This window comes from Anarhichas minor, unplaced genomic scaffold (assembly GCF_050575085.1).
Source record: "Anarhichas minor isolate MPS153535 unplaced genomic scaffold, ASM5057508v1 ptg000096l, whole genome shotgun sequence".
NCBI classification, from domain to species: Eukaryota; Metazoa; Chordata; class Actinopteri; order Perciformes; family Anarhichadidae; genus Anarhichas; species Anarhichas minor.
The window spans coordinates 463965-485585 of NW_027466542.1; the positions used below are offsets into that span (position 1 = coordinate 463965).

Sequence of the window (21621 nt, forward strand, 5' to 3'; positions counted from 1 at the left end):
TACTTCTTCCCATACAGCTGTGAAATGAGATTTGTGCTCTGTAGCATTTCAACCATCTCTTTTCTCTTTGCATTTGTCGCATAAAACGATTGCAGTCCGAAAAAAAAGAAAAAACTCAAACGTCTCACAGCATTTGGGTGGAGAGGGCGTACCCGTTTCGTTCTACATTTGTCAATCCACCAGCCAAAGAGCTAAAACAAACTGGTTGGCAAAATATGCCATCCCTTAATAATACTCCATCCCCATATTAACCACTGCCCATTTCCAGGACAAACCTCATATCAGTTGAGCGAGATTGTCTTGATCCAGCACAAAGACATGATAGTTTTGTAGTAAAATATTTGCCATTGCTAATAGGAAAGCCAAGCATGATATTTGGCTCAGCTGTAATATCTACATCCTGCAGTGTAAGAGCTGGGTACTTGAGAGAATGGCATTAACAAAGCTGATGGTCTTGTTTTGGGGGTTTTTTACTCTCTGTACTCTGCCCAAGATTGCCTGCGTCTGTTTTTCCAGAAATTACGGAGGAATTTCTCCTTGTGGCGTTGTGTGCGGTGGAGATGTCGGGGATTTGGGGAGGCAGTCAGTGATTGTTTGCATAGCCTGGTCAAGCAATGCACCTCTGACGTGCACAGCGGGCGATTAAAGAGCGACGTGGCACATCACACCATTTCAACCTGATCCCATGTTAGCTTATTCCATGCGTGTGGAAATGTTGATTAATGCTAGATGGTTCTGGAGTACACACGGCAGTCTGTAAATATTTAGACAGTCACACATGTTCTACCCTTTGGGCTTTACTGCAGCATGCTGGGGGGGGGCAACTATGAAGGCTATGAAGGTCACACTGTTGCAGTTGGGGCCATGTTGTGAGTCAATCCCACACACACCGTCCTGCTGTTCATGACGAAACCCAAAACAAAAGTACTTGTGTTTTTGTCAACAGCGCCGACGTGAACCCGGAGCATCACGTCAGGATCTTGGAGGCTCTCATCGCAACAGGAGGTCTCATGGAGATGCAGGCTGCACCAGGTAGGACAACGCTCATGAACACAAACGGTCTCCCTTCTGCTCTTGAAGTGCTGAGGTTCCACCCGGAACCATTTGCTACTGAAGAACCCTTTTAGGAAAAAAGAGAGGTTTTCAAGGGTGCTTTGTTAAGACTAAGGGTTCCATTGAGACTGTGATTTTGAACAATGATTGTTGTGTGTTACGCTGCACCACATCAGCCCCAGCCCTTTGGGAGCCTCAGAAGGAACCCTGGGTGGGTTCCATATGAAACTCTGGAATATAAACGCGTTCTTGGTAGAACCCCATCGTTGGGTTCTGGTTAGCATCCTTAACTGGTGGAAAGGTTTTGCGTAAAACCTCTAGACGGGGTTCTGGAACCTCTCACAGATGGTTATAGGCATAGCCCTTTATGTCAGGTTATAGGTAGAACGCTCTGAAAGGGTTCCAGGTGGAACCTTTATAAAAGGGTTTTCCTATGGGGACAAGCCGGAGAACCCTATGTGGTTCTAGTTAACACATTTAATCTATGAGTGCCTTTTGCGTACAATCTTTACAGTATATCTTGGCCTGATACTGTGCAATATGATGATTTCACTTGGCTTGTGACACACAATCAAAGCTTATCTGCTTTGTGCCTGAAGTTTGTTTCTCAAGTGTATCACCATACGTTTCTCATACTGGAAACATGACATTCCCTTTACCCTCCCTGCTTCACCACAAACTGCAGTGGAAAACACATTTGGTTTTTGAAATATGTGGAAAACACAAACCTTTTGCCCAATTGCTGCTGTGATAAATTGGGCATGAAACATGAAATAACTGCTTTAACTTTGCTGGCCGTCAGTTTGGGTTACAGTCTGGATGTACAGAGTTCATGTTAACAAAACACAGCGGTTTCATGTTGTTTTGTTCTTGATGCATTCCTGATTGGCTGGACCATTTCAGCTGAGAGCGAGGGTATGGACGTGAGCGTGGCAGCGAGGGTTTAGTGTATATGATCTGCACAGTTTGCATTTTTCTCAGACCTCAGCAATATTTTCCCAAAACCGTAGAAAAACAACATCCTTTCTTAGATTTGGGCCACAGGAGAAACGTTGTCATCCGATCTGATGGAAGTTCCACTCTAGAAAGGCTGTATTTAGCTAAAACGGCAACCAAAGAGTAGCCTGATCTGACCCGTGTTATGCTTGTCTTGGTGGCACAATGGTAAACAAGACATCTTCTACCTTTCTGGTTTATGCATCCCCCTTCAAACAAAAGGTAAAAACTTGACGATCACTGCAGCCGTTACAGATCTGGGCACAAACACGTAGAGACGACTTGTAGCTTTAACCTGCTTGTGAGCCTTTGGTGTATGTTTTCAGAGGTAAAATGCTGTGGAAAGATCAGTCAGCCTCTATGAGGACGAAAGAAAGGTCACACAGCAGGTGTGAGGCTGATTGTAAGGGCCAAGTCAGTCTGCTGAGGTCGTTTTCTTTGGGTCAGTGTGTGTGTGTGTGTGTGTGTGTGTGTGGTAGTACTGGTCTGTTGAAGGCCACAGCGCTAAGGCCAGGGTTAACATATTGGTTGTAGCAGTGATTGTACTGGCTGCTCAGGGGTTATGTTATCTTTATATGGAGCAGAGGTTCATTCAGAAGGGATGTTGGAAAAGTTGCTCTAGAGAGCAGATGATTAAAACACAACCAGGCGAGGACTGAACCTGGACAAAATCTTTTTTCGTCCAACACTAGTTAGATAGGTGGGCACATCCACATTGACACAGTGGATCATGACACTTTGAATAAGCTTTCTTTATTATGTCGTTATTATAACTGTCACAGTGCTGGACTGGAAAATATCCAAAATCATGACCAAATCTAAAATACATTTCTAATCAAACTAAGAAATCTTAATGGAACAATCATTCACAAAATGTCCACTCGCCAAAAATAAAGGACGCTAAACCATCAACTGAGATGTTACTTTGTGGGAGAAAATAATACTTTCTTTAGAGAAACAGTTTGGACATTTTAAACCTTCTATGAAGTCAGAGATTGTTGACCCTTATATGTCCTTGATCTAAAGGTTATTCCGCGTTGGCTTCAGCCTTCAGGTAAATGCTGGTCACTGCAGAGCAATACAGCAGACAAACACAGGCAACACACACATCAGAGCCACAAATCACACTCAACCGTAGGTGGAACTTGTTTTGATTTTCATTTTTTGTGGGGGACACACAAAAGGACAGGATGATGTCTGGAGGACAATCAATAATTCATGGGATAAACCTCTGCCCCACAGTGTGGGGAGATAAAAGGGATCCATCAGGGGTTTGTGATTTTTTTTACTCACTCAGAGTATCTTTGAAATGCTAACCTTAAAATCTAGCCTGATGGGAAGCACACATGAGGAGCACAGTCAACAGGCCTTCTGTATAAATGCACACCTTTTTACACGTATAAAAAGTTATGTGTCGAATCAAGTCAGTAAGCTCAAGAATAAGCAAGAGCAAAAAAAAAAGTGTGTGTGTGGGTGTGTGTTTGTGTGAGAGAGAGAATTGGACAGGCTAACATCACAGCAACAAAAGAGAGAGAGAGAGAGAGAGCTGTTTTGTGCTTTCTTTGAAGTGTGTCTTTTGTAATATCACTTACACAACCCTCTCTCACTCTCACTCTCTCTTTCTCTGTGGGGTGTCTGAATAAAGCCTCAAAACCCTCTCGGTGCTTTGTAAACAGGGGAATGATGTGGGAAATTGCACTGATGTAACACACTTGCACTGTTCTCCATCGTCGTGTCTGTCAGAATCTTTGTCTGTGTCCTATCTACATGTAGTCATATCATGAGTCTTGGAGCATCGGGTTTTTTTAGCCCGGACAGGAATTATCTGTTTAAAAAGGCAGGTGTGAATTCAGCTTTGACACATTAGTTCTACATTATAGCTACCGAAGAAACGCTGAGCAGTAGAGATACACTGGAACAGTCCCTTAACTTTGCAACAAACATAATATAGATTTGACTAGAGACCATCTAGCGATCGCATCATCGAACTCTCTGCCTTTATTTTGATCTCAACTTCACACCTGTAAAGTTTTGTGAATCTTACACCGTTGTGATCCTAGTCACATTGTCAAAAGATAAACAGCTGGCAAAGTACTCAAACGCGCCAGGAGTCTGTTTAATTATTCTGTTTTCAGCACCTAGCAATGCTCGTCAGCACGGACATTGAGATGTCATTTAATGCCTCGTGTGTGTGTGTGTGTGTGTGTGTGTGTGTGTGTGTGTGTGTGTGTGTGTGTGTGTGTGTGTGTGTGTGTGTGTGTGTGTGTGTGTGTGTGTGTGTGTGTGTGTGTGTGTGTGTGTGTGTGTGTGTGTTTTCAGCTCATGTTGCTGTTTCAGTGGCCCGGCAGGGTGACTGCTCGTCCGATTGAGCTTCCCTTTGTTTGATTCAGAGTGAGAGAGAGAGACAGAGAGAGATGGAGAGAGGTAAGCTAAAACAGGGAGGTCAGGTTCATGTGCAAGCATTTTTTCTCACCCATTACCTCCCCTGCCACCCCTCCAGACAACATTAGTGGGGGTCAAGGGTTAGCGCAGTGCCTGTTGGCGGTATGTTAACCCCTTAAGAGAGGTTTGCGACTGTGTGTGTAGATGCCCATTCACCTCTCAGGAGAGCTGCCCTCCAAGCCATGTTCTCTAAATGGAGTCTGAATATACGACCGGTCCTGCTCCACCTGAGTGCTCCGGCTAAGTATCTCTGCACAATGTGACTCTGTGTGTGTGTGTGTGTGTGTGTGCGCACGTCACTTGCATGTGAAGCCTCAGTCTTGTCCAGCCAATCTGTCAGCCAGCACGCATATAATCAGTAGGGGGGGAAAAAAGGGAGGATTGTAAACTCCCAAACACACCCATTCACATTCTGGCCCTCTCGCTCTGCTTTTGTTATGAGCTGTTTTCCTTCCCAGGCACGCAAGCCGTGCCCGCAGCTTGGCAAGAATATGACATATACTAACACAAATACACACACTGACACTTACACCACACACACTGGTTCCCTCTCTCAGTCCATTTATTTGGCCGGTAATGTAGCCGAGGAGGGTTTGGTGGTAAAAAAATCTTCTGCTCAGAGACTTCATCAGAAAGCTGGCTGCTGTTACTGCTGACAGTGTCTTCCCTCTGTTTACATCATTATAGTCCGCTGTTCAAATTCTTCCTCCTGAGCCTCTCTGGCTGTGGCCAAAGTTCAGATATACACCTCTCTAAAGCCTCACTAATGAACACACTTTGTTTTGTTTGTTTAACATGAACAAACTATTTTACCCAATAGTGCAGTGTTCTGTTTTAATGAATTACTTTGAAGTGAACATGATGTCCAACATCTAAATGCTCCTAAAACCACAAATTGTGTTTTTTTGTTGTTTTCAGATTAAACAAACAGGATACATGTTATCAAATCAACTTTAGAGTTCTTTCGCAAAACTGAAACTATTTCATTAATCAATCAATTGATTATTTTTTTTATTTTTTCCAGGAAATATTTTTCAGGAAGTTGGCTAGTTCCATCTGTCAATATTTTGGGGTTTTCTTATGGTATTTTATGATAGTAACCTGAATATATTTAGGTGTTGGACTATTGGTTGGACAAAACAAGATATTTGTGGATGTCATGGGCTGTAATTCTCATGCAGACATTAGATTGATATCTATCCATTTAGTTCATCTTTTCATATTAAGCAGATATGCATATTTCCCAAAGTATTGGACTAACAATTGATATGATAACATATGACGGGTAATCAGAAATCTAAAGCCACTCTGCTTATGTGTGAATGACCTGCACCTTATCCTGAACTAATAACACACTCATACTTTGCCAAGGTCAGAGCTGAGAGCACCCGTTAGTGTTTGAGGGAATGTTTGTATGTGTGGGATTAGCATGAGAGTGTATGCATGTTGGTCAGATACATAAATATTACATAATACGGGTTCAAATAAAGTGTAGCTATATGTGTGTGTGTGTGTGTGAGTTCGTGAGGGGTTCAGTTAAGTCATGTCCTGACTCGATCCCATTGGGAGGAAAGTGCCAGCTTAACATCCAGTATAATCCTACTGTACGGGGTCAGCAGCAGGGCGTGCTCACACACACACACACACACACACACACACACACACACACACACACACACACACACACACCAGCATGTGTGAATATGTGTTAGGGCATCATGGTTGTATAATGTGATTAAGGTCAGGCAAGTATACACAGCTTTTATGGGTCTTTTTTTCAGCCTGTGCTCCTTCAGCTGCACACAATTACATGGCTGAGTGTACCAGCTAATAACACACACACACACACACACACACACAAACGTACACACACTGTTGTCTATTCATCCTAACGGATGTTTGGGGAAGTCACTTGTTTGCGGAAAAAATGACATTTACTTTTTAAAATGTTGTTTGTGAATGCGACAAGAGGCACCCGTCTCGTCACGTGGCTGCAGAGCAAAGTGCCGCTGAGGCGCCACCCAGTTGAGATACGCCTCCCTCGACTCGCTTGCTGTCTCTCTGCTAGCTCTCCTCCCTCAACATTTAGCTATGTTTGTAGCTAAGCTAATTTCAAAATGCACGTTGGGTCAATGCGACTGATTCAGTGAGAGCTGGTCACACTTTTCTAGGTTGCTGCTAAGCTACAGTTATCGCTACCTAGTGAACACCACTGTTGCTAGCCCTAGCTAGCCGGCTCACTGACTTGTCAGACAATTTGGGTTGCCCCCAGTCGACAGTGACAAAGGTGCAGCAAGTCCAATTCATCTCTCCTGCTGTTGATACACTTCTGTTGTCTTTTTCACTTGTACGGTGCAGTCGTAATGACGTAAATCAATATTCTGGATGCATTTATTTATTTAACTAAAAAGCAGAGTAATCGTGGCACATAACATAAAGAGGCACAGTTTTTGTATGACTTTTAACTTGTTCGGTGAGGTGAATACATTTCTCTTTCACTTGTCCTGTTAAAGGCGTGAAGCAAAATGACGACAAAAGATGCTTCACAGAGAGACCACGGCGGGTTCAAGGTCGTTACTCTACGAAACATTCCTCAGCTGTTCTGTGGCTCAGTAATATTTTACTTACAATAAAATCCAAACGCTCTGCGTTAATATTAAAAGCTTATTTTTTAAAGTGTTTTTTACTGATTCTCACACACACAAAAAAGTATACCTGGATCTTTTTGTGTCTCGTTTACTGAGATCCACTTTGGTTCTTGGAATAGATCTCCGATCAGATCTTCCCATTTTTTTTATTTCACCATATCAAGAGGTCAGGGGTCACAGATCGGCGTGAGATGAAGGTAATGGCCTTTGAAATGAGTTTGTTAGCTGGATACAGAGAGACATGTGGCCCGGTCAATCCCAACAGGAGGTCGGGAGGTGAGGGTCATAACACACACACACACACCTGCAGTCAGGAGGTCGTGAGATTGTGGAAGCCTCGATATACACAAGTACCTCCTGATAATGTTCCTGTTAAGGTTAATGATGTCGCCATTTTACACTGTTGATCTGTAATTCTTTTTTAGCAAACTATTGATTTCCCCAACTACAATATATTCGGTGTGTGGACCACCAGAAATTGCCCCTGTGCAGTCTTGTTTCAGCACATTTTACAAAGAGTTTTTTGGCTGCTAATTGCGGCTGATCACCCAACACCTACGGACACTTATTGTTGACCTCATTTCACATGATCATGTGTTTGACATCAGTGAAGTGACAAAGATAGTAGCAGCACATAGAACATACAGTAGAACATATATAACACAGGCTTTAGATATACACCGAGATGATGCAAAACGTTTTTCTTGCATCCACAACATATCAAATGTAATAATATAGTGCCCTCTTCCATAAACATTTAAGTCAATTCATTTCACTCAAGCCAGGATGTTAAAGACCTTCCTGAGTGTACAAAACTGTCACACATTTAAAAGGCGGTTTAGTCCCCTTCCCCACGAGACCGCGCGATCTCTCAGCCCTGCACAGCCTTATCCCTCGGCTCAGTTTCTATTAGAAGATTATGTTATAATGCCCATCATCCAGCATACTGCTCTCTGGTTGAGTTGTTTTATGGTGTATTCTGGGAAGAAGCTCTCCCCTGGTTAATGTCCAAATTCTGCTGTAATGTGCTCATGTAAAGCTTGAATTAACGTCAAACGGCCCCCGGCTCCCATGTTCATCCCTTCATATGTAATTTGAAGGATCATAAGGTCACAGAAGCTACACTTCCTGCCATGCACTGCCCCCGCCTGCCTCCACTTTGTCTTGTATGTTGTTGTTTTTTTTACAATTCTACTGAAAAGTCAGATGATTTTGGGCAGTTTAGAGTCTCATATTAATATTTCTAAAACTTATAATAAGTTGGTTACAATTTTGTTTTGTTGGCGGTTGTATTATATGAAAGATAGAAAGAAAATACATTTAGACGTCTATATTTAAAAAAAATGTAAATTTATGAAATATTTCCTTTAATCTGCAATTAACAAAATCAGTCTTGGCTAGTAAAGCAGCATCAGGCCTTTTCCTTCCAGCGCTGTTTCATTGATCCAACGGTCTACATGTAGTTGTCCGTATGTCCATTACTGCATACAACCCGATACATGTCGCATCCCAAACTTTTCCCTCCATCTTTCTTTACCCTGTTAGTCACTCTGCTCGTCACTCTTAAATACAGTGTACTCATTACTTCACATTCAATGTTCTGTTCATTACCAGAATTTCAGAGCTTGTCTTGGGATGCAGCTTCATTAAAACAGAGTGCTGCTCATATTGCATCATGTCTCACCAGTAGGAACCCTACAGACTTTTATTTTTTTGTATCCGGACATGTTAAAGTAGCTCAGAAGACGAGACGATGTACCACTGAGGGCAGAATCTGTTACAATCAGAGAATCATAATGATATGGAAATGCCGCTCAAACTTCCAAAGAGTGAGCAGCAATTTGTTTATGATTTATGTTTCTCCATGCAAGCCATCAATAATGCATTGAACTTATGACCCAAACTTATAATGATGCACATAACTATGTGATAAAATGAAAATGAAACATCTGATTCTCCCATGTAGCAATTTAAAAAGAGAGGCTCGTAGCCTGGCGGGACAGCGCGTGATCGCGCGTGCGAGCGTTCGTAGGCGTGCGCGCATGTGATCGTCTGTCCAGCTCCCCAATGCGAGCGCATGTGTAGTTTTCCACCAGCTGTGTGTGAGACATTTGCTGCACTGAAGGGCAAATGTGATGTAAAGAATATGAGGCGAGGATGGATGGCTGAGGTGAAACCAGCCGTGAATACCAATGTGTGTGCTGCTTCCTCTCTGCTACCCCCCCCCCCCCCCCCCTCTCTCTCTCTCTCTCTTACTGTCTGGATCGTTCTCTGTGTTCGGGCCTCGTTCTCTCTATCTATGACACCACCTGAAGGGCATTCGGGGCAGCGGTGTTTTCAAAAATGTATGTGTTAACTCTGCTCCAGAGTAAGAAAGGACTCACAGATTGACAGGACACTGCTTGACCAAGCTCAGCTAGAAACACATGATACCCAAATCCTAGCCTACCTTTCTGCAAACTCATGCTAGCATTGACCTGTGCCTTATGTTTGACTGAAGAGCTATCTCTGGTGGTCTTCTCTCAGTAGCTACAGTGGAAATAGCGTGATGTATGGGTGGATGGTTATTTATTTATATGCGCTTATATGTTAATTAATGCTCTGAATTTCAAATTTACCTAAAAGATACCTAAACCTAACCAAACTTTGTCCATAGAGGTTGAAGATATTTAAAAAAGAGAAAACATTTTTAACATTTCTGGCTGGCATTGAAAAATGTTGCACTGCCAGAAAACCTTCCTATTGATCTTTTGTGGAAGAGGCTTCTGGTTACAGTTACACATGGATGAATCATGGATGAATCATGGATGAATCAGAGATCAGCTGCACTGTTACAAGTTTAAAAGGTCAAGATTGCTTTTTTATTTTCTCCCAACGGGAAAAAGGTCTTGATTTGAAGAAACTGTTGCACAAAAAGAGTTGTGAGACACTTGATGAATAAAAAAAATATGCAATCGCACTTCTCATATCAATTAAGCTGAAAATGTGATTGACACACGTCCCTTAAGACAAAGCCCCAATGAACGGGGAGCTGTGCGATGATGTGGTTGTAGTGGTCATAGCTGACATTGCACATGAAACACTTGAGCCCAGAGTGTCACACACAGTCAGAAATGACTCTTTATTAGTACAATTTTAGCCATTAGGTCCAATGTCACAAAAAAACTATTTTATATCCCAAATATGTGGAAGCCGGAAGAACATTCTACATCTGTAGACAAACAAACACAGATGAGAGCTCATGGCTCAGAGATTTTGGGTGGCGTATCACTTTACTGTCATTTGAACTATGTGTATGTTTCTCTCCTCGTCTGTCTGTTTTTGCCTCACAACAGCTTCTCTCCTCTTTCCTTCCTTCTTTCACTGGGGATCTGTTGTTTTTTAGCAGTAATAATTCTGTTTTTAAATCAAAGCTACTGTTGTCTCCTCCTGACTCAGCCAGATTTGAATTACTAATGAGCCGGTTTTCTATACCTCTGGGCAGCTCTGGGAACAGCTGGCCACAGAGTGGGCTGATCAGTATGCACCATGCGCCTCATGCTGCCTTTTATTTTGTTGAGTTTTACTGCTAAATTGGTCAGTTTGGAGCAGCTCTCAGCCTTGGAAGGCTTTGTGAATTCAGCTTTAGGGGTTTCACGACTCCAGATGATGTGAATTAGACCTCTGTTAGCTGACTGTTAGCTAACCTCGGTGATGGATTATTTATGCTAAGTTTCGTAATAAATCGATGGCAGAGCATATAGGGATAAGTAGGTGTTTGTTAGGTCGTCCTCCCACCTTCCTCCCTCTCTATCATCCTCCTTTTTAGCTCTATTTCAGCATCCTCTACGGCCAGCTACACTGCAAAGAAAAAAATCCATTATTGAATAAAAAAAAAAAAACATTACATCTTCCTACCGACCCTATCCGAACTGGGCATTTGCTGCTCCGGTTTTAGGCCTACCTCACAGGGCGAATGTTCAAAGCGGCATGACGAAGAGACATGACAGTGTCCCTTCATTTCCACAGAGGTACTTCAATGTGTCTTTCTCTTCTCCAGACGCACCACCTCCGATTATCCAATCAAGTGGTTTGTATCATTGCTATGCTGATGATACCCAGCTATATATATATATCTGCATTGCATATTATAATATTGTATGTATGTTATTCCTCTGTGCCATAGAGCTTCATTGTTGTCCAAAAGCGATTCATCAGTAAGCCACGCTGTTGCACTGGGTTCCCTCATTAAACACAGAAGACACAATGTAGTGTATTTTGACTCAATCCCGCATACTCCGTCTTGCCGCCCCAAATATTCACTCAAGCACCAAATGTGGATGTATCCACTGCCGAAAATAGTCCCCAAGAAACACGCTATTTACTCTTCTCTGAGTATCAGCTGACACATTGTTGGTTTGAGCCTTTAATGGGATTTGTTGACAATAACAAGATATAGAAATTTCAACCACGTCCTCTAGCAAACGCTGGACTTTCAGCCAGGATACTGCTGCTTAGTGTCCCGTGCAGCCGTTAGTCAAGTAAGTAGTTAGTGTCGTTAGTCGTGTGACTCAGGTGAGTCGCTAGTCACGTGAATTCGTTTGTCATTTGGTAGTCGGGTCATTCGCTAGTCAGTCAAGTTTTATACAAACATTGCTCTTTCTCTAAACCTGACGAAGTGGTTTTGTTGCTTTAACCTAAACTTCCAGTGAAAACAGAAGAGAATTTTGAAAGGACACTACGGTCTCTGGCACCTCCAAAATGAATGCTAGAGGGGTACGCATCAAAGTTTTACTGCTTAGCAGCACGGACCACACGTATTTGGCGCATTGGGGTGAGAATGTATTGCCTTTAACATGGGATTTGTCATATTTTCATATTGGACAAAACACTAAATGACTTCTATTTACCATTTCCCAGCATCCTGACTTTGCAGCCTCCAGCACCTGACCCACTGTGTTTTATGCCTTTTACGGGCTCGACGAGTTATGGCAACCCACTTTAGCAGCTAATCTGTAGCAAGCTGCCCTGCTAGGCTGCCGTGCTCTGCTTGCCCAACCACACGGAAAGTTATAGAGCCCCATTATGATGCTCTATCAAGCCCCTCGTATTGCTTGAAGGTCAAGGGCACTTTATATGAAAGATGTGAAATCTGCCTGATATTATAAGGACTGAGATGGATAAAAGAGAGAGAGAGAGACAGAGGGAGAGAGTCATTCCCCTCCTTAGGTTTCTATAAAGAGACCTTACCTCTCAAGCTGGGAGGTTTATGGGCGACCCGGGAGCTGTAATTGGTTGCTGACAGGTCGAGCTTCGAGGTAGCAGAACCGCAGGTGACAGTAATCTGCTGGATCTCATGGCACACATACGCACATGTGGCTGTATATATGCTGTAGCCACACATACACACACACACACACACACACACACACACACAAAGCCAGGACACATGTACTGATGTGTTTGTGGTGCCTTTGAGGGATAAAGAATAATGAGTTTTGTATTCTCAAAAGAATGATTAAACATGTCTCTCCTTCTCTTGTTTATTTTATTATTAGACTTTCATTCGCTCTATTAACATTGTCAAGCAGACAGTGGTTCACTTTTAACTGGTTTCTCAGTGGTGATATGCACTACACAACAGGGTCTCCAACATTTAGTTACATATGTATCAAGGTTTCTTTCTTGAGCAAATCTTAGAAGACCAGCTTTTCACTCAATGAGAATAGCTGGTCCACCTTAATACCACCTCAATAGCAGGTCAGTCCACCTTAAGTTAGCTTCTTTAAGTTTAATCAGCAGGTGGAAAGCAGGACCTTGGTTTTAAGAGTTGTAGCATTTATTCACCGGCAAATAGCCCAAAATGTACAAACACTGCACTGCTACATTTACAGCTATAATGTTACTGCTAACTTCATACTCCTCATCACACAGACACACACACACACACACACACACACACACACACACACGCACACTCTGTCTCTGTCTTTGTCTCTCTCTCTCTCTATCTCTCTCCCCCCCCCCCCATCTTAACAAAAAAAAAAACTCCCAGATGCTGTGGACCGAGAGGGAGTCAACTTAGGCCCAGAAGGCAGCCAAGCTTTCAATACACTGGTGGACACCCTGGATATGATATGTCGGGAAATGATATACATGATCCATGGTTTAATCCCACTCATCATAATCAGCCCTCCTGGAAAGCTTCATCTCTTTGTGGAAGTGACCTTGGAGAGGTGCAGTGTGTCGCCTCTAGAGATGTGGTATAGAGATGTAATTCAGGTTGTCTTAATGCCATATGACCTAACGGGCATCGCACAAACAATGTGAAGTCCTTTGTGACGAAATAAAACACCATTTTTAAAAATGAAGAAATGAGAGCTAAGGCCGAGTGTTCCACATAATCAATTACACGATCATTTCAATTTGGTGGCAACATCTGCCGCACACATACACATATGTAGTTAATTTCAACCACTTTCACAGTCGTAATCATGGTCATTGGAGTCAGTTGTGGTTTATTACAACGTGGGTCTTACTCTTGTAGTTTTTGTCAGTTGTTATGATACTGTAGTCATCAAGTTAGCTTCTAAGATATGGCAACACGGTGACTCAAAATATGTCGGACTGTGGGAAAATAATAATAAAGGACAAGGCAGTGTTCTTTCTAAAGATGTAAGTTGTGTCTATACGAACATTCCCACATTTCATATGGCAATATTTCACATGGAGGAATATCTGTCTCGGTATCCTATAACACGTTTTTATTTGTGCTGCAGAAAATGTTCAAACTGGTTTAGTATTTCCATGCAGGCAGGAAGAAAAGGTGGGGTGCTCATGCTCAAAGGGTTGACGGACAGCCGAGACGGAGGCAATGCTCGCTGAAATGTGGCGAGATGCATATAATGCATCGTTAACACAGGTCATAACGCCAGTGGGCTGGAGAGAGAGTGTTTGTGTTTGTGTGAGAGAGGGAGAGGTAGTAGTGTTATTTTCTGATGTGTGAATCTGTTTGTGATGGCAGAGAATAAAATCTGCGAAATGATTTTTTTTTTTCTTACAGTGTAAACGCAGAAATCAGAGTGCTTTGTCAGCAACAATGTGTAAAACCGGCAAAACTAGGAGCCTTCAGTGTGTTTCAGCCTGATGGTCAGTGTTTGTGTCCAGCAGGCTTCGCTGACCTCATCTCTGGCGTGGACTCAGACCCTGCAGCTAACGACAGATGTCCTTTCTGTCTCCTTTCTCCTTCTATCTCTTCTTCTCTTTTTTCTCCATCTCTCCCTGCTTTGCTGCCTTTCTTCTTTCTTCCTAGCTGATTTCCTCCTGCTGCTTTTTCCACCGTCCTGTCTGTTGTTGCCCGATCCGTTCTCTCTTTCAACTCGTCAAATATTGATACTTGGTCAGTGCCCCTCGGCGTCTAATACCGATGCGCCCTTTAGTGTCTGTATGAGACACACGGGGCTGTCAACTGACATAGTATAAAGAGCGTGAAACTTAGCTTGGGGCGAGTGGGAGGGACTGGAGGACTGTTCAAACACAAGACTTTCATCGAGTCAACATTGAGGTTTTACCTTAATCTTGTTATGTAACTAGACCAGATACATCACAAGCATTGTTATTTTATGTAACAAACTAACTTATTGTAACCACGATCTTTTCTTAACCCTTACCAAGCAGTTTTGTTGCCTAAACCAAACCAAGTTTGGTTTCGGTTTTGGTTGATTATGTTCTGTCACTGCATCGATGCAGAGTTGTTCACATCCGCATCACGATGCATCTTAGAATCAAGAAATGTCCACACCTCTATTATCTCTCCATCCATCCCTTCTTTTTTCTCATCTTACTGTCTCAGTCGGCAATCCAAAAGACCAATATGAGCAATTTCTGATCCCCGATCTCAATGGTTGAGGTTTGATGAATATTAGGCAGCAGCTTGGCACCAAAGTCTGGCTTCTGTGCAAATGCAGTCTCGGCGGGCCTCCTTCTCATCCTAAAACATCTATTGTCATCCATATTAATCCACCCCTGAAAAAAATCTGTGATCAAAATCTGATAACATAGATCATCATTATTTTAAGCATTTGAAAAACAACTGCGGTGCTGTTTCCAAATCAGGCAATGTAAAACTGCAGATAGACATAGTGAACTCCTTCAGCGGCTCTGTGACATGTGAACCAATCAGAGCGTGTCCTCACCTGGCCCTCGGTCAATGACCTCACGGTGCCGCAACTTTTAATCAGGTGGCAGAGAGTGGCTGATCTGTCCCAAGCCCAATTCTGCATTCAAGAAACTCTGATTAAATTAGCTTCCCAACAAGCTCAGTGTGCACACTAATTCCCGACTTTATGGCTGATCTCATTAGCTCCATTCTGGCTCGACGCTCTCGCTCGACCTAAAGGGATTTCCCTCGACGTCCACACACACAGCTCACACACAGTCACACATCGACAGACGACTACACGGACGCAAGAATCGACAAAATAGTGGTCTAAAGGAGTTTTTTTTGTCAATTAGCCCAAAAAGGAGAGGTTCCTGCTGTGGATCGAATCAAACAAGTGGACTGTGTGTGTATTTGTGTGTGTGGGAGAGTCACAGAGTGCTAATGCAGAGGTTCTGCTCCTCCACACATGGCTGAATGCTCCTTTGTGGCTTTGGTGTCACTTCAGGCTTTAGTTTGCGGCGGTGCTGAGCAGACTCTCAAACTGAAGAGTCAAAGTCTCAGCGGGAATCTGGCAGATCATTTCAGAAGGCACTGTGACGCTTTTCTATGCACAGAACATTGAGGCTGGAGACCAAATATCTTGCCAGACAGGAACGTTGAAATTGGAAATTCATTCAGGAAAGAGTCATTCAGTGACAGCATTTACAACATCTCTGCATGGCAACAACAGTGGTGTTTAGGTTGGGGAAGTAGGTTTGTGTGTGTGTAGATATTTAGTAACGCTAATTTCTACAAAGTAACCATGTTACTTCAATTAAACTTCAATTAAAAGCTGACCCCCTTCTACTCGCTGGCTGTGGCTTCACATTTTGACAAACAAACACAAGTTTCAGTTAGACGCCGAGTAACCTTTGTCAATATGGACATGCTACACATTGTTATATCGGTTAGATTCTCCACAATTCCATCGTTCTTTTTGCACAAACCATGAACATCAAAGTATTATTCAGATTTACCGGCAAGGCTAGGGAAACAAAAAAAAATTGCCGACTCCCTAAGCGTTCATAAAGTCTGAATATATTTGTTCCATTGTCATGTAAAGGCCATTGTTCAACGTCTGCTAACTTTGTTCGTCAAACGAAAACCGCACTTTAACTGACAAACAGTATTTTCGCTTCTTTCAGCACCATGTTGTTGGGTATGCTTGTTTTCGTTAACTTGCTGGCTGCAAGGAAATAGTCTACCCACCTTTCTACCCACTCCTTTTCAGTATGACGCTGACTGGTAGGTGGGTTTTTACCAGATAAAGATAGTTGTGTAGCTATGCCAGGTGCCGTAAAACAAGTGCCTCGGAGCAACATCATATGGATAATTCAACATTCATATGTTAATTAATAGCCTAATTTATATACAAGTAATATTCATAGGCCTTCTACTTCTAATTTAAACCGTTAAAGGCGTGTCCCTATAGACGCCTTTCCCAAATATAGGCTGGTTGAGTTCAGCAATTGAAGCAAATATAAGCTGGGGCTACTAATAGCAGTTGTATGGTTGTTTGTGTGGTGCAACCTGTTCTAATATGTGTTAATACACACCTACTTGATAGCTAGCCTAAGTTTGAACTTAGGTAAAGCTGGTGCAACCGGTTTGATTTCAGCAACACTAAACTGTTTGTTGTTAATGTCTGGTATCGACCATAAAGACAAACACACAGCTCATTTATTCTCTTTAGCTCCATGTTATTCAGGTTGAGTACTCTTATTTTATGAAGGCTCTTACAGTGCAGGCTGTCTAGATAAACTGGCTTCTTTGTTGGGAAAATAACTGTTTTTTACATTATAAGGGATGATGAACATTATCCTTTAATGTGCTAAAGTATTCTGTGTGTGTGTGTGTGTGTGTGTGTGTGTGTGTGTGTGTGTGTGTTTGTGTTTGTGTTTGGAGCAGAGCAATGCAAATGTGTGTGTGTCCTTTTTTCCTTGTTTGACAAAAAAAAGAAAGAAAAATAACTCGACTGTTTTTAAATATTGCCTTTTATCTTGGAAATGCAGCTCAACGTGCTGAACCTCAAGAGTAAAAAGACTCAAATCTATACTCATACATATTTTTAAAAATGACAAAAAGGAAAAGTTACATTTTAAAATTCAATCAATTTTACAATTTAGCACATCTAAAATAACAGATTCTGGGTAAAAGTGACAGTAAAAAGGTGAGTTTTTAGTTGAGCCTTAAAGCCTCTAAATGTGATGGCCATGATGTGAATCAGATATTAGCACACCCATCACAACTTTTGCCTTGAGGCAAATGTGATATTGGGCTATATATATAAAATTGACTTGACGAGACTAACACTCTAGCAGCAACTCTCTTCTGATAACCACTGGTCTTGATCAGGGTTTGTTGGTGGTCACTTATTTCGGGCTAGTGATGCTGTGTCAATAGAACCCGCATCACTTTAGTGAGTAAAACCTAATCTCGGGGATTGCCACATACAGATCGGCTAAGGATTTCTAAATGCAGAGTTGTTGCTAGAATGGCCGACATGTCCTGGATTTACTGGCCAATCGCAACTGTTATTGGTCGACATCATATATGACGCGGCTACGGAGGAGGTAGCGGAGGGAGCCGTGCCAAATCCCAATGTCCCCCCCCCATCACGATTTTTGTCGAAGCTTTAGCAACGGGAGTAGAGAGATCTTCAGTCTCTTGTTGAGCGAGGCGTTTAGAGGCTTGTGAGTCTTGTAAAACCAGTTTGTCCAAATTTCTGAGGGTGTCGCACTGTCCCAGTTATTAAGCTGATAATACACTTAAATGTGTCCATGTTGGTCCAAATCCTAGCAGGACGATCACCGGAGGTCAAAGCGACGAGAGCGGCTTAGAGAGGAGAGAAGTTGGCAGGGGAGCTGAAGTTTTTTTGGGTGTCAGTGAAAGTTTGTAGGTGTTCACGGTTTTAGCCGGGCAGCATCCCTCAGACGTCGATAAAACCTGGAGGTGAAGAGGTCACTGTTTCTTCACGGGTTTCAGACGAGCCGTATTCTTTGGGCGTCAGTAAAGACTCACAGAGTGACTGTTTTAGTTTCAATCTGCAGACAGCATCAATGTTTTATGTAGAGAGGAGCTGGCAGCCCACACTATTTCTGTATGTATTTATTATTCAAGAAGAGCAGTAAAGGAATAAAAAGAGGAGTGTGAAGGTGAAGCGCGGGACAGTTTTCACCCCAGGACAACAGCACCGGGGCTCCTTGCCCCCGGCCACAAATGTTGTTCCGTTGTCTTGTCGTGTGCTTCGCCGACTCCTTCAGTATCAATAGTTCCTATTGAATTGTACTTGAGTCAAAAGTTTGAGAACTTTCCGATTGATCGAGGCTGAGAATTGACTGAGCTGGCTGCCGTGGAGTCTCTGAGGTAGTCGGCTTTCATCTCAGAGATCCACAGTGAGGCTGTTTAATAAGTGATGAGGCAGCCGACGACTGTGGCCAGGCCTCCTTATAGAGATAATCCATATCTGATATCATATTCTCTCACACACACACACACTTTCCCTTTCACACACTACTTAGAGCAGCATACATTATGATAGAAAATAACTTCGAAAAATCCAAAGATGCAGTCACTGAGACACCAATCTGATAAGACTGCAGAGACACACGGACACAAGCCGAGATGTCCATGAAGACAAATGAGCTCCTTATAAAACACCCAGAAAGCCTTAGTTAAATGTTGAGATACCTGCATTGCTTTCATCAGTTTGCTGTGTTTTAAGCAACGTTACATCCAACAAATGCTGACATGCGGCGCCGTCCTCGTCAGTCCAACAGAGATGTGTACCGCATCGCCACATGCTCGTAGAGTACAACACACAAAGGCTGAATCTAAACGTCTGGACTTGACCGCACTTGCATATTCACAGACTTAATAGGATGTTACGGCTGTGAGGATCCTCGGTTGAGGGGTTTAATGTGAATATAACATTCTGATAAGCAGCTCGTATAAAAAGAAAGTTTAATTGTGCGCCGTGACTGAAATTGTTATAGCTACTATGTAAAGCAGCAGACCCTGCAGATGTCATGCACGAGTCGCCTACAAATGTTTTATCCAGCGTTCTTAGCTCCGAGCCAAGATGGCGACGGCTAAAAACCAAGAGGGTGATGGTTAAAATGCTGAACTCGAGGCTTCAAAACGTCAGTCTACAAGTCAATGGGGGACGTCACGGTGACTATGTCAACTTCCTATATACAGTCGATGGTGTCATCCAAGTATAGTGTGTCAATATCCGCACAGAGAAAAAAACATTGATCTAGAGCTACCAATTTATGGTTTGGTATGGTTAAAGCCCCACCCACTTCTGGTTTAAACCCCGCCCATTGTTAGTATGGATATAGACACAGAGGATTTACTTGGTTGATCAGATGCAAATACAGATACGGACAACGGTGTGTGTGCTCACCCTTGATCTCCATGGGGACACATGACCGGGATGATGTGATGGTGTTGATGATGATGATGCTGGTGATGAGGAGGACAATGATACTCACCACGATGACAATAATCATAATGATGTTGATGTTGATGACAATGATGATCATGGTGATGAAGAAGGGAACAATAAAATCTCACTCAGCGATGAAGCAAAGGATAACAGCGATGAAGAAGATGACAATGAGGATGATGCTGTTGATGGAGATGAGGAGGAGAGAGGGGAAGAGAAAAATGTTGACGACGAAGAGCTAAGTGTAAATTGTGGGTCCTCTTGAAGAATGCCAAATGAGCTCTCATTATGTGTCATAATTGGCAGCAGCTCTGTGTTCACATATGATTAATTACTCTAAATGAGGATTAGAAGTCTGCAATTACTCAGTGATAACACAAGGACCGAGTCCTGATTATAAGGGTTAATTATCATGACACGTGTGTGTGTGTGTGTGTGTGTGTGTGTGTGTGTGTGTGTGTGTGTGTGTGTGTGTGTGTGTGTGTGTGTGTGTGTGTGTGTGTGTGTGTGTGTGTGTGTGTGTGTGTGTGTGTGTGTGTGTGTTACAAACTGGGACTTTTCTTATTAGGGGCCTACTTCCCCCTATTTCCTCAATGTCAATTAGGTGCCTGTTTATTCATTGTAAATGTCATTTAGAAATGTCATATCTTAAAGTAATGAAATGAAGACACTCTCATCGCATCCACATGGTTGAAGTCACCGCCATGACATTAACACTGAGTTTTCTGTTCAGTTTTCTGTACCGCAACGCAAGAAACTCTGTCAGCAGCGGCACACCTCCCTCCAACTCTCCACCGTGGTCTTCCAGAAACAAATCACATAACACAATAACAAACCAGAGGCAGGCAAAGCAAAGGTAAAGAATGCGGTTTTGCTTCTTTGTAGGGTCCTTTTCATTACGCCGTCAGACACTTATACCAAATGTTTAGCATTGAACAGCTTGGCAGCAACACTTGGCCGCATACCTCTGTCATACAAGTGCCACACTACTGCGTCTTGTGTCTGAACGGGAGTGCAATCCTCGCAGCCAGGTTCAACATCTGGTGGGAAGACTGAAGCCGGATTGAGCGGAGGCTGTTAGAGCAGCAGATTAATTAACATGGTTTGGAATGAGATGTGCAATATTGAAGCCTCTCATATGAGAAAGAAAAAAAAAAAAAAAAGCATGCAATTTCCGCAAACTAGTCTGGTTTGCATTAGTGGAATGAAGTGAGCATTACTGTTATGTTTTCTTTTTTTCTTTTTTTTCTTCTTGCAGCTGCTTTGTGACTTCCTACACACTATAAACCTGGCACCTAATATCTATTATACTATAACTGCTGCTCATTATTGTTTGCATATAAACCGTAGTAACACGGGTTAGATTAGGCCTGTGTGTGTGTGTGCTCTAATAAGAACAAGTGGCTTTTCTTAGAGCCTTATTACTGTTTCCAGTGCAAGACTTTGTTCACCATAACGACATTGAGAGCTTTGTGACTCAGGAGGAGACATGATGGATGGAGGGAAGCAGCATTATCTTTTTTTGAGGTAATTGATGTAAAAGAAGAAGGCAGAAGAAAGAGAAATCAAGGTAAAATGAGAGATTCTTCAGAGCTATCCACAAGTTTTTTTATGCACATTTTCGATTTGCACAGAAATCTAAGACTTTAAAGACAAAACCGAAGCAATGTTTTTGCATGGTTGAGGTGGAAATGAAGAGGAACATTTTTTGAGAGACCTTGATGTACTGCAGAGAACGCATTTACCAATTACCATTTCATAGGCTTCCAGCTGCGACAAAGAAATGTAAAAAATAAACATTTCCAAACGTTCAGCTTCACCTTCTTTTCACCTCTGTAGTTCTGTTGTTGTTT

The 21621-nt window shown here is 42.6% G+C and overlaps 1 protein-coding gene across 3 annotated transcripts in view; it reads left to right on the top strand.

Moving 5' to 3' along the window:
* Positions 1 to 21621, top strand: part of pik3r3b (phosphoinositide-3-kinase, regulatory subunit 3b (gamma)) — a 175247-nt gene that overhangs the window by 90013 nt on the left and 63613 nt on the right. For all 3 annotated transcript variants that reach the window (XM_076082582.1, XM_076082583.1, XM_076082584.1), the window contains exon 7: positions 947 to 1032. In XM_076082582.1, the coding sequence (XP_075938697.1) occupies positions 947 to 1032 (86 nt within the window). The remainder of the gene's footprint in view (positions 1 to 946; positions 1033 to 21621) is intronic.